General features: G+C 38.6%; 1 protein-coding gene across 6 annotated transcripts; it reads left to right on the top strand.

The window, feature by feature from the left end:
• Positions 1-101: 101 nt before the first annotated feature.
• Positions 102-19,701, top strand: mok.L (MOK protein kinase L homeolog). 6 transcript variants are annotated; one of them, XM_018228832.2, is made up of 11 exons: positions 104-305; positions 4,775-4,889; positions 5,250-5,339; positions 7,022-7,092; positions 7,430-7,508; positions 8,335-8,383; positions 8,780-8,958; positions 9,375-9,476; positions 12,854-13,027; positions 14,326-14,428; positions 19,101-19,701. In XM_018228832.2, the coding sequence occupies exons 2-11, from the start codon at positions 4,870-4,872 to the stop codon at positions 19,368-19,370; spliced, it is 1,137 nt and encodes a 378-aa protein (XP_018084321.1). In that variant the 5' UTR covers positions 104-305; positions 4,775-4,869; the 3' UTR covers positions 19,371-19,701. The 6 variants fall into 6 exon arrangements, with proteins under 6 accessions (XP_018084319.1, XP_018084321.1, XP_018084318.1 ...); XM_018228829.2 differs by having other exon boundaries at positions 104-343; XM_018228831.2 differs by having other exon boundaries at positions 104-343; positions 4,728-4,889.
• Positions 19,702-21,482: the final 1,781 nt, after the last annotated feature.

The following is a 21,482-nucleotide window of genomic DNA, read 5'->3' as shown; positions in this document are numbered from 1 at the left end:
CTGCAGCATACTCATGGAGCGCTGCTACTAACGCCCTACTTCTTCATCCGCTTTTTCTCGTTTCAGAGAAAGGCAACCATCACGTGGTTCATGCAGCAGCTTGCGTGAGGACGCTGCCTGGAAGACAGACGGCAGTAAATAGCAGGGGAGAGTGCAGGCAGCCGAGTTCGCGCGCATGGGGTTGCCAAGGTGACAAATACAACGCGGCGCCTTAATAGTCTCAGCGCGCTGCTCTCTAGGACTGTGCCCGTTCAGCCGGAGCAACTGTAGGATGGCACTACCCAGATAATTCAGACATTATTTGCGTGAGTACGCGAGAAGTCTCCTCATGATACAATGAACAGTAAGTGCTGTTTGAGTTCAAGACTTCACCTTGCCTCCCACTACATATACAGGTGCACTTACATAGCAACCCAGGAGCACTGGTACCACTCTGTCTTATCCGCCTTCCCCTCATTCATGTTCCTGACAGACAAAGAGCTGCAGCCTCCCACTCAATACATTGTTCTACCAGTGGGGTATGTCCTCATCTGAATTGAAGGTGGGACAAGGCCATATTTACTATATAGGCACTTAAGGGCCACTGGACTGTAGTTACATTAACATTTGCATGGCAACATTTTTCCCCACTTACTCCTCAATACATGCAGGCTAAGATAACTTTGGCTTTAGCATTTTGGGGGCAGGAATACCCAAACCTTTGTGATTGGTTCTGTGCATGTTCTGAAGGGCAGGCTGAGGAATTAAAGGGCAGGCTGAGGAATTAAAGGGCAGGCTGAGGAATTAAAGGGCAGGCTGAGGAATTAAAGGGCAGGCTGAGGCCAGGTGCCTTGGGCAACATGGACCATATATCCTGATTTGAAGAGCTGCCCAGCCAAACACTGGCTAAGGCCAGGGACCCTATTATTATTAACATGTATTTATATAGCGCCAACATATTGCGTAGCACTGTAAAGTAAATGTGATTATACAACTAAATCACATGAATTCTATACATAGAACATATGGAGTTGCATACATCACAATCAATACCGGTACAAAAGGTGAGGAAGGCCCTATGCAGAAAGAGCTTACGCTCTAAAGGGAAGGGAGTAATACACAAGGTGTGGGAGTGGGCAAGATCAAATTAAGTGGGTGAGAAATGTGGTACTGTATGTTGTGTTGGGTTTTGGTAGTTAAGCAGAGTGAGGGTAAGCTTCTCAAAAGAAGTGCGTTTTAAAAGATTTCTTGAAAGCAGAAAGGTTGGGAGAAAGTCAGCGAGAGAGAGAGAGAGTTCCAGAGGAGGGGTGCAGCCCTTGCAAAGTCTTGAATGCGAGCATGTGTAAAAATGTAGCTGGTAAATGTAGGTTATATCCCCTAGCTACAGACATGTCTAAATGGATTCTGCAGGATCAGACTCAGACTAGCAATCTGCGGGATCTAGCAAATGCCAGAGGGCCTCCTGTAAGATGCCATAGAAACTGGGCGGCTGTTTGGGCCTCGATGTACATGGAATGCCAGGGGTTTTTTTGTCTCGCAGTCCAGATCTATACAGGACTCGCCCAGTTTTGCCTACCTGGTCACCCAAGTAATTTGTACCATTGAAAAGCGTTGAAACACAACTGAGAAAACAGTGAGTATAGGGCAGAGATGGATTAATGATTGGAAGCATGGCCCAGATGCTTTTAAATCTTAAAAAGTGCTGGACTGGCGTCTCTGTAGTTAGACCCCCAATTTAACCTAGAGCTGCGGAATAGGTTGGTGCTTTATTAATGTCTGTTAATAAAACTAACCCAATCCCCATCCAGTTTAACAAAGAGCTTCCTCTAATTAGTCAGCTAAGCTTCTTATCCAACACAATCCCATCCCTGTTCATCTCCTACCCTTCCCCTGTATGGTTCCGCCATTCATTTCTCTTCATAGAAAAGGTGGCAAGTCAAATTATGAGAGACAATTCACCCATCAGATAGTGTATATCCTAATAAGTGACCAATCAAAGAATCTTACAAGATTGACATATACATTTCATTTTTTAATGTTATACTTTAAGCCACCATTTTTGATGTTCTGTGTGTTCTTGTTCACTAATTACATGAAGGCAAATAAGCAAAAAAAGCAGGCTCTAACTATAAGGACGATGGCACACAGGGCTATTTGGGCAGTTATGTTTTCTTGTGAGACTAGAGACTAATGGACCTTTCCGTTAGGGTTTGTGACAATCATAAATAAAACACTTAAATTGTCCAAAATGCCATTGTTTGCAATCTCACACAATTTCCAGACATTCATGTATTTTCAGGTGCTTTTTTGCCCACAGAGATAAGGCACCCTGTTTGTCATCACCCTAGCAGGAAGAAATTTCCACACCTCTGTTGATTCAGTTACTGATGTAACCTAGCATGAATGCTTGCCCTCGGTTTGGGTGTAAGCACAGCAGCTCTTACCAGTTAGAGTGTGGGACTTTAATACAGGTATAGGATCTATTATCTGGAATGTATGGGGCCTGGGGTTTCCAGATAATGGATCTTTCTGTAGTTTGTATCACCATATAAGTCTGCTAAAATAATTTAAACATTCAATAATGTTTTGCCACCAATATGTATGTAGTTTAGTTACTGTGAAGTACAAGGTACCATCTTTAAAAATAAGGTTTCATTAAAATTGACTCTACGGGAGATGACCTTCCCATAATTCAGAGCTTTATGGATGACTGGTTTCTGAATAAGGGATCCCGTACCTAATTGCAGTGTTCCATTATGGAATAAACCAATCACAAATATTAAAAGACTTGAAACTTGTCTTTGAGCTCAGGTAGAGTATTTTGCTTTGGGGGTCATAAAATACAATCTTTTTAACACTCATAGAGATACTAGGATTGCTGTCTGGCTGGACTCAGCAGCCCAGACTAGCAATCTGTGGGTTCTGGCAGGGGAAACCCTGGCTGGACTCAGGGCCAGACTGGGCCGGCAGGACACCGGGAAAAACCCTTGTGGGCCCGCCAGCCCAGATCCGCACCCAGATCCCACATCTGAAGGATTCTTCCAGCCGCCAAATTGAAACCTCCCCTTTTCGGGCGGTTGCCGCAAAAAAACAGCGTACGTGCATGTGCACATGGGGGGGGGGGCCTGGGACAACAGCCCCGTTCACAACAGCCCCGTTCAACCCCCAGTCCGACCCTGTGACCCTGGCTGGACCAGTAAAATGCTGGCAATAGTATTAATTTAAATTAAGATGGCCATACACGGGCAGATTAAAGCTGCCGATATCGGTCCGATTCGGCATTTTATCTGCCCATGTGTGGGGGCTCCAGATGGGTCCAACCGATTGATATCGGGCCAAAAATCGCCCAGATATCGATCGGTCAAGTTTGATTTTTCGTTCCATCCAGAATCCAGGAACGCATCGGCTAGTTGATGCAGTCCTGCGACCCGTCAGAGCCTATTCGCAGTATTGGAATCCAATCGTTCGGCCCCAGGGCTGAATGTTCAGATTCACCCGATATTGCCAAACCGTTAGTGGGCATATCGGATTAAGATCCGCTCGTTTGGCGACCTTGCCAAACGAGTGGATCTTATAGTGAATGGCCACCTTTAGCCACATATTATATGGCTGACCATTGCAGAGATTATCTACTGATCTGCCAAACCTTTGCTATATTTGGGTTAATATCATCACAAAATGGCAAGAAAAGTATCCACAATTTGTGACTTTCATTACAGTGGCAAGAAGAGATATCTCTAAATACAGATGTGGAGATTTCTAGCTTGTTAAAGCACTGCATCAGAGACATTCAATTCCAAAATATGGCCCCAAATCCTATATTTTGTTAAAAGCAGCAATTTCTCTAAATTCAGAACACTGAAACATAAACTGGCAATTATCCTTTAACATTTTATTGATAAATGTCTTTCTTTTTTTTTTAATACTAAAAATCCAGATATGAACACAAAGACCACATTTACAGAACAGTATCTCCGATGTGCTCTTCAGTACAGAGCCAAATTTCCAGGAGAGTGAGGGAGCTTCTAAATAATAGGAAACACAAAACCAATTTTTGCCAGAGAATGGTCTGGTAGACCCGTTGGAAGAGCCCATACACGGGCAAATAGAATGCCGAATCTGTCAGAACTGGAGGGCCTGATTGGGCATCTTAAATCTGCCCGTGTATGGCCACATTTAAAGGGTGTCAGGTAGAGGTCTATAAACTGTCAGCCTATTGGACAGAATTGACCAGCAGGTGGAGCCATTGTATAAGTTTCATTATATTAACTGTGCAAAACTGGCTAATATCTTCAAATCTAAACATCTAGAAAATCTTTGTAAATATCTACTTCTTGAAAAAAAAGCATACAAATGTACGTTGAATTTGTCTTGGGGAGGGGGTTAGAGAATGAAAAGAGTATGTTTCAACTGGTGTTGCAACAGAGCTTTTTTTTTCAGGAGCACTTTACCAGGGGCAACAAAAAGCCCCACCTGGTAACATTGAGAATGCTGTTTTTTATTGCAGCCCCAGCATGCAGGATTGCAGCTAAATGGTATTACAGAAAAATAATCTTGTTCCTTTATTCCTAATCCTTGTTTGGTTTTGGTTAGGATGTATTAATATATAATGGCAAATGCTTTTCTGGGAGTATTTAGGCGTATCATCAATAGAAACCTCTTAGTTACAATACAAAAGGTTTGCATACAGTTTAGGGCATATAAATGCATTTTGGCTAACAAAATAATTTTTTCTTCTTTAAATACAGGTACAATGGATACAAGCTAAACAGTTTAATCAATACTTGTTTTCCAGGATATAAAACAATTAGCAAAATAGGTGAAGGCACTTTTTCAGAGGTTTTGAAGACACAAAGTTTACAAGATGGAAACTTTTATGCGTGCAAAAAGATGAAGCAGCAGTTTAAAAGGTATATCTGATATTTGGTTCTTTAATAGACTGAATACAAGAGTAAATGTTTCTTCAACAGACTGAATATAATCATAAATACCCCATCACTGATATACAGGCTAGCACAAAAGGATATAATTTGCTGTCAAGTGAATTCCCCAAGTAGCACTTAAGGGTAGGGCAACCTAATACTACCCCTCCTATTCATTTAGCCTGGGGAAGAAGTATATAGTGCCCAGACACACCTTTGCAATAACTCATCTAAGGGTAGGTTGCCATATACTCAGAGATGTGGTTTGCAAGCAAATTATAATTTTCCATGCCAGTGGTTACAAAAACCCTAAATAACTAACCTTTCTATTTCTATACTATAATATAGTGCTGAACAGGTGAACAATTTGCGAGAAGTGCAAGCCCTGAGGCGACTCAGCCCACATCCAAACATCTTAACATTATGTGAAGTTGTCTTGTAAGTTTTTATTAACGTCTACAAAAATTCAAAATTGCAAAATATATGCCCTGTTCCTATTACAATTCTTGGTACGTTTTCTGTCTTAAAGGGCCAGTGACACCTGGAAAGGAAAGTGACATAAAAACATTCACATGTAACATCCCCTTTAGTCTGCAGTCTTGAAAATTCAAACCCTTTATTGAAAGCATTATACTACATATGTGAAAATACTTACATTAGAAAATATATTTTTTATAGATAAGGTAGAAGTAAAAAGCATGTCATGGCAAAATAATATTTTTCTTTAATAAGTGAATTTAAGGAGTGGCGATTTTAGTGAAGATTAACTCCAAAAAAAATTAAAGCAGTATTTATCTTACTTTTCTATTCTGTCCACTACACATACCATTGAAATAATGCAGCACTGCTTCTGTGATTATCTTGCTCTAAATGCCACATTGGATACCTTTGCAGAGAACATTATATTCTCTTTGTTTTTTTTTTGTTTTTTTTTGTTTTTTTGGGGGGGGGGGGGGTTATTGTATTCATAACCTTTACCACTATAGAGCAATTTGATACAGTTTTTGACATTCACCTATCCATAAGTGTTCATGGATAAGTAAACCTTTAAAATAAGTCAATATAAAATAGCTGATTATGCTCTTCTAAGAAATTCTGCAATGTATATTAATTATTTTCTTTTAATTCCAAGATATAAACGGATACATGTGCTATTAATATGAATGAATTTTGTTACAACAGCGCACCTGCTGGTCAGTTTCCCACCAGTCTAACCACCAAATAGTCAAGGAAGATGTCAGGAGAGTGAAAGAGGCTGCTCGGATGTTCCTCAGATGTTCTTCTGCTTGGGAAAAGAATTAGAAACCTTTCTCGCAACTTTCTTAAGCAGAAGAACATCAGAGCAGCCTCTGTTTATCCTGACAACTTCCTTGACTACTTGGTGGTCACACTGGTCGGAAACTGACCAGCAGGTGGTGCTGTTGTAACAAAAGTCATTCATATTAACAGTACATGTATCCCTTAATATCTTGGAATTAAAAGAAATTAAATAATTAATGTACATTGCAGAGCATAATCATCTATTTTACATTGACTTATCCTTGAACAGGTAAATGTCAAAAACTGTATCAAATTGCTCTATAGTGGTAAAGGTAATAAAAAAAATAACACCCCCCCCCAAAAAAAAAACAAAGAATATAATGAATGTAAATTACAAAAGTTCTTAGAATAGTATTCTCATCAATTTTACATTAACTTTTTTTTCAAAGATTTTACTTATCCTTTCAGTAGCATTCTGTCAGAGGTAGATGCCTTAGTTGCAGTTAAAAAACTGACATGATTATTGAGTTTTATGCTTATTGGCACAAGCAATGGTGACAAACAAGCCGTTTTAGGTGTTTTTCTGCTAGTGGAGAATCATCCTGGTGTGGCATGAGCCCAAGTGTTGGCTTGAACAATATCCTTGCACTGTTATTGGGTAATGGTTTCAAGATCCAGATTTCAAACCCCCTAGTCCCACCGCACTTCTTCAAATTATATTATGCGTAACATAGGGACTAGTGTAATTCTGCAGTGTTAGCTGGCACGAAAGGTGGCCTGACAGAGCAAGAGAATGCTGATATTACTGCCCACCACCATTACATTCACCAAAATAATTAAGTTGTTTTATGTTTTAACAGTGACAGAAAATCTGGTTGTCTTTCCCTGATATGTGAACTTATGGATATGAATATCTATGAATTGATCAGAGGTAACTAAGCTTGTTATGAGATCATTTATGATATTTTCTCATCTTAAAATCTATTGGTTCTACTATTCAGTGTTCTCTGAAGCAAAGGGACAACGCTGTATGAAGAAAACAAAAATGCATGAAAACATATACCTCCTCATTAAGCAGACTGTAGACGTTCTGCCAGTTTCAGTTATCAGTTCAATCAGACATCTTGAAATTTCTGCTGCATATGGTATCACTAAATTTGAGGTGAATGAAGACTTCTGCCATGTAGATGCGTAAACAGGCCTGAGAGATGATGCATTTATTATGTAGCCAGAAACCTCTCATGTTTAAAATATTTACTTTGAAACAGGAAGAAGACACCCATTGCCTGAAAATAAGTTGAGACATTACATGTACCAGCTATGCAAGTCCCTGGAACATATACATAAGTAAGCTTAAGTCTATAATTATCATTGTTCCTTGTTACTGTTGTAATATATGGATAAATACATGCATACATGGATGCTGCCAGCGTTTTCCCTGGTGTCTCCAAGCAATGCATTACATTGGCTTTTTGTTAGGGAATTATGGAAAGACTATGGAAGGTATTGATGGCTGCAGCCAGACGTGCCCTGGGTAAGACTGAAACTGCCAGCTGGTTAACTAAAACTTCCCCAAAGAAAAGAAAGTAAGAGCAAAATGTTTATGCACCCCACTTAAATTGATCTCCAAAGTTTACAGAACCACCATATTCACAAAACATTTAAGGCTTTTGTGAATTTGATGTTTTAACTTTAGTTTAATTCCAATAGTATTTCTTACACCAATTTCAGTTTATTCCATATTTCTGATTACCCCTCCCATAGTATTCTTTTATAGTAATAGCACACTGGATGTTTTGTACTGTTAGTCTGTGTGTAGGCACATTTAAGTGATTAGCAGCCTTACATAAATATACTGGGCAATATGACAATTCTGGAGGGATTTCTCTTTTATACCAGGTTGAATACAGTTTGATTAAAATTATCATGTTAACCTCTTGGACACCTGATTTGCTGCACACAATTAGAAGAATATGCTAATATCAAGTGAGACATGTTTTTCATTTGTAAAAAATAAAAATAAATGCTTGTAAATATGCAGACTCGATGCTTGAATGATCGATCCTGTTATGTTGTTTGTTCTATGTTCTTTATTATGCATTCGGTTGTTTTGACACTGTCCGTTTGTGCAGACACTATATTTATGGGTATTTTTATTTTAATTTACAAACAGAAATGGAATCTTTCATCGAGATGTGAAACCAGAAAATATTTTAATAAAGGTATGTTTTCTATTGTTGCACTTTATAGTATTAGCTACTTCAGCACAAGTTACATTTTCTGAACTGATTAATACTATTGAAATACACGTGAAACACGAGTAACTTCAAAATATTCAATTATAAACTTCGCTGAGGGTGGACATCAGTTAATAATTGAGCTTAGTGATGTCATTTGTGGCACCTGGCTAACTGAAAAAATATATTATTGGGAATAATGTACATTTATTGTAAAATATGTAACTGAAACTTAAGAACATTTTCCTGTTTTTTAGGTACACTGAAACATTTAAAATGGGGGTTCTACTGTAAAAATACAACTTTGTGAACTATCTTTGTTCCATAAAACAGTGGCATATAAACACCGCACACCACATTTTGAATATATTTTTTTTTCAGCAAGACGTCCTCAAACTTGGTGATTTTGGGTCATGTCGCAGTTTGTTTTCCAAACAGCCTTACACAGAATATATTTCTACCCGATGGTATCGTGCTCCAGAGTGCCTGCTTACAGATGGATATTATACTTACAAAATGGACATTTGGAGCGCTGGCTGTGTATTCTTTGAAATTGCTAGGTAAATACAAATATAGCCTGATTATCTGCATGGGATTTGTAAGTCTTACAGCCATTACTCTTTCAATGTACTACTTGTTTCATAAGCTATTATAGGCAATACTGGGAACAAAGGGAGATGCTATGTATAAGAAACAAAGTGAGAAAGCACACAAATTAGGGAACCTAAATCACTAAAATCTTATATGTTTGTTAACAATGGAATATACATAGGCAGTTAATGTTTTCTGTGCTCTCTGATCAGAAATGGTCTTTATACAGACTGTGCCAGAGCTCTCTAATTGTGTGCCTGCAGCATCAGCATTCCCATCTGGTTATGTCAACAGAACTGTATCTGAAGGCAAGTGTAAAAGCCAAAAATGGCTGTGTGCTTTTCAGCAAATAACCCATAAATGGCATGTATTCTTCTCTCCTCAGTCTGCACCCCCTGTTTCCTGGATCCAATGAATTAGACCAGATCTCAAAAATTCACGATGTTATCGGCACTCCAGATCTAGCATTGCTGAAAAAATTTAAACCGTAAGTTCTTTTCAGATTTATCTCATTACATTTTAGAATATTTCCAAATTACCTTTATTATGTCACTGTTCAGCATTGTACAGAACAGTGTTTCTTATTAACCTTACGACCTGAAAGAAGAAATAGAAAGTATTTTATTTCATATAATTGCATATTTATGTTCATGAGCACAATTTTTTATTTGCAAATGATAAAAATAAAATCAATTGGATTTTAATAAAAGTTTGGTTTAGCTTTCCAAGGCATGCACTTCCACTTAAAAGTGAGAGCTCCTGTGGCTAAATAATGAGAATATTTGCAGGTATGGGATCCGTGATCTAGAAAGCGGTTCTCCAAAAACCTCTTGAATGCAGGAAAGCCATCTGTAATAAAGGCCTTTTTAAAGGAACAGTTTAGTGTAAAAATAAAAACAGGGTAAATAGGGCTGTGCAAAATAAAAAATGTTTCTAATGTAGTTAGCCAAAAATGTAATGTATAAAGGTTGGAGTGACTGGATGTCTAACATAATAGCAAGAATCAAACTTCCTTACTCTCTCTAGCTCTTAGTTAGTCAAGAACTTTAAGGGAGGCCACATGGGACATAACTGTTCAATTAGTTTGCTTTTGATTAGGGATGCACCGAATCCAGGATTCGGCCTTTTTCAGCAGGATTCGGATTCGGCCGAATCCTGCTGGCCGGCCGAACCAAATCCTAATTTGCATATTCAAATTAGGGCTGGGGAGGGAAATCGAGTGGCTTTTTGTCACAAAACAAGGAAGTAATTTTTTTTTACCCTACCCACCACTAATTTGCATATGCAAATTAGGGTTCGGATTCAGCCGAATCTTTCAGAAAGGATTCGGGGGTTCGGTCGAATCCAAAATAGTGGATTCAGTGCATCCCTACTTTTGATCCTTAAAGGGGAACTATTGTGGAAATGAAAATGTAATACATGGTTCAGCATACTAAAATAAGACATTTTCTAAATATAATCAATAAAAAATTCTTTACCGTTTCTGTAATAATCACGTTTATCTTCACAATCCCTCTCTTTCAGCATCTGTTTCTCTTCATTCTCTCTTATTGCAGGAGTTGGGTGTCCGATATTTATTGAGAGTTAGATCCAGTATATCTTATAAGGGGGCTCCTTTTGCCTAGAAAATGTATTAGAGCTCACTCTATTGAAATGACCAGACATCATGTCTCTCTACATGCAGAATTTGTGCAAAAGGCAGTTATTTTGTTTGTACTGGAATCCGTTATTTGAGTGAGCTCTAATTCATCTGCTAGTAAAGGAAGCCCCCCCCCCCCATATTGGATCTCACTGTCAATGAATATCTGACACTCAACTGCTTCATGAAGAGAGAATGAAGAGAAACAGATGCCGACAGAGGGATAGTGAAGATAAACTTGATTATTTCAGAAACAATGCAGACTATTTAATTGATTGTATTTAGAAAGATTCTTATTTCAAGATGATGGTTAATATTACATTTTCATATTAGTGATAGTTCCCCTTTAACATGCAGGTCAGATTCAAAAGCAAACAGTTATGGCTCATTTGGCCCTCCTCAAGTCACTGATTGGTTACTGACTGTTAACCAATAATAGAGCTGCAGTTGGGTTCTGGGTATTATGTTAGATATCTGGTCACTCCAGCCTTTGTAGATTACATTTTTGGCTAACTATTGGAAAAAATGTATTTTGCATAGCCTAGCTTTTTTATTTTTACACTAAAAAATTCCTTTAAAGGAGACTGAAAGGTATAATCACTGGGAGGGGTGCCAAAATGCCAGCGATTGTAATCGCTTACATGAGACCCTGGGCTAGTGCTCCTGTTTGTTGAAAAGTGCACCCAGCCTGAGGTATTACTGTAGGAGCGCCGCACCAACATCTTTTTTTTCTGGATCTTCTCTAAATTCTGGTCCAGGTACTCATGAGCAGTATATAATGGCTTAGGGCCAAAGAGAAGAACAAAGAAGCAGAAGATGGCAACTTGGAGCTACTATGGGAAAACACCAGGCGGTGCAGTTTTCAGCACATTTTGCTCTCTCCTGTGATTATGACTTTACTTCTCCTTTAAGTAAATAATATTTTTTTTATAAAATTTTTTTTATAAATAATAAAACCGTGCTGTCCAAAAAATAAATTTGTACTTGATGGGATCTAAGTTGTATGAATCCATGATGGTAATACCAATATCTATAGGTTTTATTTTTTTTTATCTCTTAAACATTTTTAATATATTTGAAGAGACATATTGGGGCACATTTACCTAGGGTCGAATATCAAGGGTTAATTAACCTTCGATATTCAACTGTTGAAGTTAAATCCTTTGACATCGAGGTCGAAGGATTTACCGCAATTCGTTCGATCGAACGATTAAATCCTTCGAATCGAAGCATTCGAAGAATTTTAATCCATCGATCGACCGATTTTTCTACAACCAAAAAAAGCTTAGAAAGCCTATGGGGTCTTCCCCATAGGCTAACATTGCACCTCGGTAGGTTTTACTTGCCAAAGTAGGGGGTCGAAGTTTTTTTTAAAGAGACAGTACTTCGACTATCGAATGGTCGAATAGTCAAACGATTTTTAGTTTGAATCGTTCGATACGAAGGTTGATGTAGCCAATTCGATGGTCGAAGTAGCCAAAAAAATCATTCGAAATTCTACGTTTTTTTTTATTCTATTCCTTCACTTCAACTAAGTAAATGTGCCCCATATTGTGTGAAGAACAAGAATGTGCCAGTGCATTATACTCAAATGAACGTATGGAGCAGAACCCGTTATCTATAACACATTCCCCACAAGTTAGCAATAAACTCTGATGTATTTAGAAACAAACAACTGTAATAAATTTGAATGGAATGTACCTTTCCATCTACAATGTAACAAGCCAACTACTTCATGAAAGCGTTATAACAATGTATCTAAAACGTAACTTTTAATATTTGTTCCAATAAAATAAAAAAAGCATTATACTCGCAAGTGCATTGTACTCGTTTAAATATAGAAGGAATGTGCTTAAAAAGTAGCGTTCAGGCTGATTTATTGAAAATCTCTGCAAAAACCCTACTGATCCTGCCCACCTGTTGCCTCCTTTCCCAGGAGTGCGAGCAGCACACTACACTGTAGGATAGGAACCAGTCAGCAGCTGGGGAGCTGAAGCCGTCTTTGCTTGTATGACTATAAGGCTGTAATTGACTATTCTGGAAAGGATCAATAAGACACATCCATCCATCATTTGAAACACAAACCAGGGTAATATGAGAGCTATAGGAGGCTCCAATACCAGATGTTAGACCTACATATATCTCCATATTCCTGCACTGAAAGTATGGGTGTGTACTGGTAGAAGAGATGCTGATTTTTAAACAAAGATATCTGTCTACTTTAGGTCACGGGCAATGAGTTTTGACTTCCCTACAAAAAAAGGAACAGGAATAACCCGGCTATTACCCAACATGTCTCCTGATTGCTTATCCTTGATGTGTGCAATGTTAGAATATGATCCTGATGAAAGGCTTAATGCCAGCCAATCTCTTCAGCATTCCTATTTCACAGAGCCCAGGTAAGCAACTGTTCCTATACTCTGTCCAGGTCCCAGAGGCACAATGGAAAATGTATTTGGTTGAAATGACAGCAACATTTAACATCTCTTTACTTAAACAGATGTCTGAACCCGAACTCTAAAATGTGACGCCTACACAGGGTGCAGTGGACTATTGATTTACCTCCCTCTTTAGGGAGGATATTATTAATGTAAAGGTCTTTACTGCTAAGGAAGAACGGGCCATGGCCATGTTAACTTGAACAGTTCTGGATGGATCAGGGGGCAGTAATGTCCCAGTTGATATTAGGAATGCCAGGAGACATGTACTAGGCTTTTTACAATACCATTTATAGGTCAGATTATTTAACCTTATTGTAGATTTGATTTTATTACTAATTATACTATCTTCCTTCAGTGCGGTAATTTCAACCACAATATTCTTTCCAATTCTTCATCTCTTCTTGTCTGGTTTCCCCATGCTGCAAACACCAGGACACTTGCTCTTTGTTTAATAGAAAATTTCTCTGAAACATGACTGGAAAGCTGAGAATGTTTATAAATGAACAAATGAATGCCACTATTGTTTCTTTATCTTATATAATAAACTAACTCTAAGGGGCCTATTTATTAAAGGCTGAGTTTTGTTTTCTCAAAAAATTCGAGTTTTTTTTTTTCACTAAAAAATTAAAATTTTTAGAGATTAATTATGCCCCAAAGCAGCAAAAAATCTGAATTCTGAAAATACCCCAGCTAAAACCTGTTGAATTCATGTAAAAGTCAATGGCAGAGATCTTTTAACCATTTGAAGATTTTTATTGCCTTGATGATTTTCAGAGGTTTTGTGGGGTGTTTGACGCTGGTTTTCATTCGAAAACACAATACGTTTTTAAGCCTATAAACTTGAGTATTTATATATTTATTGTGTATTTTTCCATCCAATTTTTCAAGTATAATTATTAGAAAGTTAGTCAAATATAACTGAATTGATTTTTTTCAGCATAAGCTTTCTTCTGTAACAAGATATTTGGCTCTCAATATTAAAAAAACAAAAAACAAATTTACATCATATAAAAACATCTGATACATATCCCTTTATATGCAGGAAAATACCTCTGATTCTGAAAGGCCCATACCCCAAGAGCACCTGCCTAACAAATATGTATCATTTTATGGAGATTCATGATTTGTATTGATCAAAAACCTAAAATATGCCCCACAACCACCAATATTTCCCTTGACTTATTTCTTAATTTTTGCTGACTATGAGTTCAGGAAGAGAATGAATATTTATATATTAGACTTATTTCATAATGCAGAATATTAGAAAGACAGCACCGGAAAATAAGAATAACAGAAAAATCAAACACTTCAGGATCAATGAACTACTTTCTGCGGATTGCCGGACAGGGACGCAGGCAGGTAAGATCTTCACAAACACACTGCTCTGTGTGTATGTATATGTGTGTATGTAGGTATGTATATGTGTATATATATTCCACATATAATATATATATTCCAGCACTCTCGACAAAGTCGTTATACTATATATGCCTGGGTGCAGATACATGAAATATTCACTATACCTCCAAAAGGATCCACAGTTAAAATACAAAAATAATCTTTATTTTCAGAACAATATTAAATATATAGATAGAATTATGTTTCCCTTATTGTAAAATGTATATTCAAAGTCACCATGTAAAAGCACAAGGCTGAAGCAGACATTGAATATCATATTTGGCAACAGTGGGTACATTTCTATAGGAAGAGGATAACCAGGTCAGAGTCAGGAATACCAATAGTATGGAGGGATTAGAGGAGGAGGAAAGGGTGTCAAAATTTGTTGAGAGATGTAGGAGTATTAGCAGCAAAAGCCAGAAACCACTTCTCACTCAGAACAGGTTATTAGTTGGAGGTTACTAAGATTGGAGGGATCAGCAGAGGGATTTTTCAGAATAACATTGATGAGAGGGAAAGATTCATTGACAAGTTGTGTGAGATTCAGTGCGGTTGGGGGGGGCAGTGTTTTGAATTGTCCTTAAAACACATACATTTGAATAGACAGGAATTGAAACTGCACAGTGTGGATGGAATAGGGTTGACAGGGCAGATATCAAGATATCAAGATGTGAAGATACTGGATGTTTTGAGACTTGACTTGAGGAGAACATAAGGCTACTGTGATACTAAGCTCTATAGTTAGTATAGGTATGGGTATATAGAATTTGTGTGAAAGTAGGGAGGGGTGTGTGTATGGATGCTGGGTTTTCATTTGGAGGGGTTGAACTTGATGGACTTTTTTCAACCCAATTTAACTATAAGAGACAGAGGAGTGTTGAGAATGTCTAGGAAGATGTTGAACATTGTCATATCTGATTTTGGATCAGATTTTAGGATGTAACTGAACCAATTCTGTCTAGGTATGTGGCATTTCGGATCACATCTCATCAACCATATTTTCTCATTATCCAATCTATTTTACAACCAAGCAGACAAGGAAGAGGCATGTGATGATTAACATTAGTGCAAGACTATGCAATAGGAAGCAGTGTGATTCCATCAGCAGTATATTCCGCTTATATAGATCCTGGAAAGTTTCACCTCTGCTATTCGCAAATTAGCACTACCTTAAGCTGGCCATAGACGCCAAGATCTGATTTTTGGACCGTGTGTGGAGAGTCCCGAAATTTTTCGTCCGGCAGAGATTGGTCGTTTGGTTAAAAGATTTGTCGGCTGCCGATAATATATCTGCATGTATTGCCGATCGTATGATTTTCAGAGGGAGACTGTCAGACTTTTGTACGATTGCTGTCAGGGCCAGAACATCGGCCGATCTGTTCTTTTACTACTTTATTTGATCGGAATGGTTAGTGGCAGGTCGGGAGATGGGGGATTCGAACGATCGGATCTTTGCATCATGTCCAGCTTCATTCCTTTACTCCTATTACTGCCTGCCAGAGATCACTGATTTGATCAGGTTAGAGCTCTAAGAAAGAAACTGTACGATATTTCTATTTCCTTTCATGCTGTTATAGAATGCAAAATAAAAATGTTATTTTGAAGGTTTCATTTGTCATTGTAGGAAGCAAAATGCCATTTGCATCATTCTGAGTACCCTTTTTCTGACAGCTGTTCTGTACTATACTACCATAAAATGCTTTTCACCTGTCAGATAGTAGACCCTGGTTTTATGTGCTCAGAAGCCAGAAAAATGTGAATAAAAAGTCACAGAATGACAAATGATAAAAGTTTTAAGAGCCCATTTTATTCAGTTTGCGAAGCCTAATGATTTAAGATAGGCAAGAGTAAGGCAATAAATGCATTGCCCATGATAATACCTGTGTCACTCCCTGAAGCACTGCACTAATCTACACTTGATGAGTTTAAAGGGTCCTTAAAGGGGTTGTTCACCTTTGAGTTCACTTTTTGTATGATGAAGAGAAAGATATTCTGAGGCAATTAGCAATTGGTATTCATTTTTGTAATTATTTATTAATTTTGGCATTCTAGTTACTACTGTCCATATTACCCTTGCAACCATTGGAATATCGATTGGAATATCGATTGGAATAAAAGACTGGAATATTAATAGGAGAGGGCCTGAATAGAAAGATGAGTAATAAAAAGTAGCAATAACAATAAATATGTAGCCTTACAGAGCATTTGTTTTTAGATGGGGTCAGTGACCCACCATTTAAAAGCTGGAAGTCAGAAGCAAATAATTCAAACTATATAAAAATATATAATGAAAACCAATTGAAACATTGCTTCAAATTGGGCATTCTATAACATACTTAACTTAAAGGTGAACAACCCCTTTAAGTACAGGCGTATACATAGTAAGTAAGGTTGAAAAATGACATGTCCATCAAGTTCAACCTTTTATTTTTTTTATTTTTTTTAATCTTCCTAACTGCCAGTTGATCCAGAGGAAGGCAAAAAAAAACATCTGAAGCCTCTCCAATTTGCCTCAGAGGGGGAAAAAAAATCCCTCCTGACTCCAAAATGGCAATCGAACTAGTCCCTGGATCAACTTGTACTATGAGCTATCTCCCATAACCCTGTATTCCCTCACTTGCTAAAAAGCTATCCAACCCCTTCTTAAAGCTATCTAATGTATCAGCCTGTACAACTGAGGGAGAGAATTCCACATCTTCACAGCTCTCACTGTAAAAAAAATCCCTTCCGAATATTTAGGCGGAACCTCTTTTCTTCTAATCCGAATGGGTGACCTCGTGTCAGCTGGAAAGACCTACTGGTAAATAAAGCATTAGAGAGATTATTATATGATCCCCTTATATATTTATACATAGTCATCATATCACCCCTTAAGCGCCTCTTCTCCAGCGTGAACATCCCCAATTTGGCCAGTCTTTCCTCATAGCTAAGATTTTCCATACCTTTTACCAGCTTAGTTGCCCTTCTCTGTACCCTCTCTAATACAATAATGTCCTGTTTGAGTGATGAGACCAAAACTGTACGGCATATTTTAGATGGGGCCTTACAAGTGCTCTATACAGTGGAAGAATGACCCCCTCCTCCCGTGACTCTATGCCCCTTTTAATACAGCTCAAGACCTTATTTGCCCTTGATGCTGCTGACTGGCATTGCTTGCTACAGCCAAGTTTATCATCTACAATGACTCCAAGGTCCTTTTCCATAATGGATTTGCCTAGTGCAGTCCCATTAAGGGTATAAGTGGCTTGGATATTTTTACATCCCAGGTGCATGACTTTACATTTATCAACATTGAATCTGATTTGCCACTTAGCTGCCCAGATTGCCAGTTTGTCAAGATCATGTTGCAAGGATGCCACATCCTGGATGGAATTAATTGGGCTGGATAATTTTGTCTCATCTGCAAACACTGATACATTACTTACAATACCCTCCCCTAAGTCATTAATGAACAAGTAAAATAAAAGTGAACACAATGCCAAGCCCTGAGGGACCCCACTAAGAACCTTACTCTAAGTAGAGAATGTGCCGTTAACAACCACCCTCTGTACCCGATCCTGTAACCAGTTTATATAGTGAATATATATTGAATATGTCAATATATTTATTAACACTTTACACACTAGTGAATCTGCTTCTCAAGTCAGTACACTGCTGTGAAGTACAGGGGGAGAGGCAGCACAGAACCAGAATTGGTTGTAATTAACTGGAATGCTGACACTTTCCCAGCAAGAGCTTTCCTATATGACCCACTACCTTACTCCCTGACTGTGGGGAAATAACCAGGGCCCATACACACAGGTCTGTACCATTATGCTGACTAACTGGAATAAGTGATACATTCACCTGGTATATGTTAGTTAAAATATTCCCAATCCGAATAAATGAGTGGTTTCAACTAGAAATTGGAAGGTCGTTATTGGAAGCATCATTCCAATGACTGTGCTGTTCTTTAGCCTTTCTGTCTATTCAGCTTGATAGGTATACAGTCACTACAGAGAGGTTGTATTTCACAGGCAATTGTATATTGTGTTAGTCTGCCGTTTCTTCCTGGTCTGAAGTTTGTATCCTAGGATTTCCTTCTCAGCAGGTGAATGATTCCCTGTAAAAAGTGCAAGTAACAGGAGGTGCAGCTCTCGTCTCCAGCATACTGCCCTAAAGCAGAACAGATAGTGCTACTTGGCGTCCATGTTGAAGACCAAACTGGACAATATAAGACAGTGGTCTGATGAGCTGGATAACACTGTGTATGGGCAGCCATAGAAATAAAAGGGCCAAACAGCACCTACAAATTAGCTACTTTTTAGCAGTAGTTGTCCCATTTTGTATGATAAGTTTTCATCCCTATATGTATGCGACACATGAATCTCTTTGGCTATGTATCAAAACCATTGCTTCATACATAGTTATCTGATGTTTCATTTTGAGTGGTTGCCCCTACAGTTACACAGCATCTTATTTAAATGAACCATATTGGGCCTCAGCAGCAGACACAGTTTTGTACCAGTGAATGATAACAGTATATTTATATGGATATAAAAAGTGGAGCAAGAATAAATCCTTAGCCATGTTATTTAGCTTGTGGATTTCTATTATGTTTATGCCACTGTTTCCAATAACCTTTATTTTAAAGCAGGCATTGAAGACAATAGCAGAGCCTCCCACCCATTATCATGCACCTGCCTTTCCAGTGGAGCTGCCAAAACTAAATGTACCTGGAGTAACAAAGCCGTTGCCAAAGTTTCGGTCAGTATTCCCTACGCCTGGAAATAATGGGAAACTCCCAGTACTGCCAAGTGTGAAGTACTTTGAGACCAAGGTAAACACAACAACCCTCAACCCTTTCTTTGGAAATGGCGGCTACATGGCTGGTGCAGACAGCAGGAAGAGATTCCCTTTTTAATCACTGTGAATATACGGCTCCAACATCCTCGCTACATGTTCTTACGGTACCACACGGGAATTGCGTGTGAAGAGACGGTAATTTTATTCACCCTATATGTGACCACCAAATCTCATTACTGTAATGATGAAACTATTCACATGTGGCAAACCGAGATAAAGATGGAATTCTGGGCCTTGGTCTTAATTTTTGTTTTCTCGTCTGATGCACTTTATTTTGAAAAAATATATATAGTTTGAAATCCAGGCAGTGATCGTTTTTCTATTTCACAACAATTTTGATCATTTGTAAGTTTCTATTAAAATCCAAACATGGAAGTATTACATTCTCACTTGATGCTTGCACTTGTCAATATTTTGGTTTAGCAGAATTCTGTTACTTAGTTAGTCTGTCACGTTTCATTTTGTTCCTAGCCTGCAATCTTCAGATATATTCACTTAATGGTTATTGGAAAATGACTACAGTCTCATTTATGAACACTGGGTAAATATGCCTGAGCAGTAACTGATAGCGACCAATCAGCGCTATCGCTGCAGGTAGAACAATGAAAGCAAACATCTGATTGGTTAATATAGGTTACTGGCAAGGTGCACATTTGCCTAGTGTTGGTAAATGACCCCCTAGTGTTCCCTCTAAGCTGTGCGCTGGTGTACAGAGTTTTGTGTGAGAACAATCGTTTAGTACCAATCCTGACGGACACACAATGTTTCTTCAATAAGCGCACACAGCAACAAAGATAATAGAAGGGCCATTGCACCACAGCGACAGAGACAAAGATCACATCTGTTACAGTAGCTGAATCATTCACATGGGCAAATTTACTAAAGGGCGAAGTACTTTTTCAGGGTGATAGTCTGCAAAACTTTTTTGGGTACCCGGGCTCCAACATACATTTCCTAACATATGGCACATAAAATATACACTGGGCTCATGTGTAGGGCAATATAACAACTTTATTTTATTTCATTAAGGTTTCCCAGGCTTGTGTAATGTATTTGCTGTAACATATACGTCCATTCTACTTTAACTTCCCGCCGTATGCAAATTAGCCAACACTAGCGTAACTTCGATTCGCTTGGCGCAGTAATGCTAGCGCAACTTCACCAGGGTTCGGCACCCTGGACACAAATTCGGATTTTAGTTTATTAGCGTTGTCCTGGCGAAGTGTTGCAATGTGAGCGAAGCCGGCGCTGGCGAATTTTCAGAGGTTAAAGAATTTGCCCCTAAATGTCCGGATTTTTATAGTGTAATGTAAATCCAAAAGATTATAAACGACCCTGCTACTTTGCTTCAGCTAATCATTCAGATGGCCCCGACACCAGTGGGTGTTTTTACAAGAGGCAGCTGTTTGGACCATTTACCACATTAGTATTACAGGCATTGTCACAGGCCGTAGCTGTTTAGCTCTATAGGAATGACACTATGAATATACAAAAATGGCCATACAGGGGCTGAATTTGCTTGGCCACATGTGTGATAAATTTAGTCTTAAGTAGAATCATTCTGTAACCTGTGCCCCCACCATTATTTAAAGGAGAAGGAAACCCTGTAGAAAAAAAACCCGTACCCCCCCCCAGGGGGAAATGCTCCATACTTTATATTTAGCATTATTCGCAGATTCTGGCAGAAGACTTCACGCCATCCATTATCCGGGTCCTCGGTAAGCTGACTGGGAGATCGGTGTGTCGGCGCATGTGCAGTTGGAGCAATTTGCCAGTTTTTGACAACTGCGCATGTGCCGAAATAGACGGTGATTGCCGATCTCCCAGTCAGCTTACCGAGGACCCGGAACATGGATGCCGTAAAGTCCGCTGCCAGAATCTGCAACGAGGGGTAAGTATAAAGTATGGGGCATTTCCCCATGGGGGCAGTTAGCCTGGGTGGAGGGGGGTCTACGTGGGGTTGGAGGTACAGGGTTTTTGTCTACAGGGTTTCCTTCTCCTTTCAAACAAAGACTTCCCCCTTAAATTATGGTTTTTTTTGTTTTTTTTTAATAAATAAGGAGTAGTGATGAGCAACATTTTTTGCCAAGTTTCACTGCGAAAATGACGCCCATAGACTCTAATGGGTGAAAAAAATTGTCACGCGTCAAAAAAAAAACATTTGTCCATA

Source organism: Xenopus laevis, chromosome 8L, assembly GCF_017654675.1.
Source record: "Xenopus laevis strain J_2021 chromosome 8L, Xenopus_laevis_v10.1, whole genome shotgun sequence".
Classification (NCBI taxonomy): Eukaryota; Metazoa; Chordata; class Amphibia; order Anura; family Pipidae; genus Xenopus; species Xenopus laevis.
The sequence above is the reverse complement of the archived record's forward strand: the minus strand, read 5'-3'. Positions and strand labels throughout refer to the sequence as shown.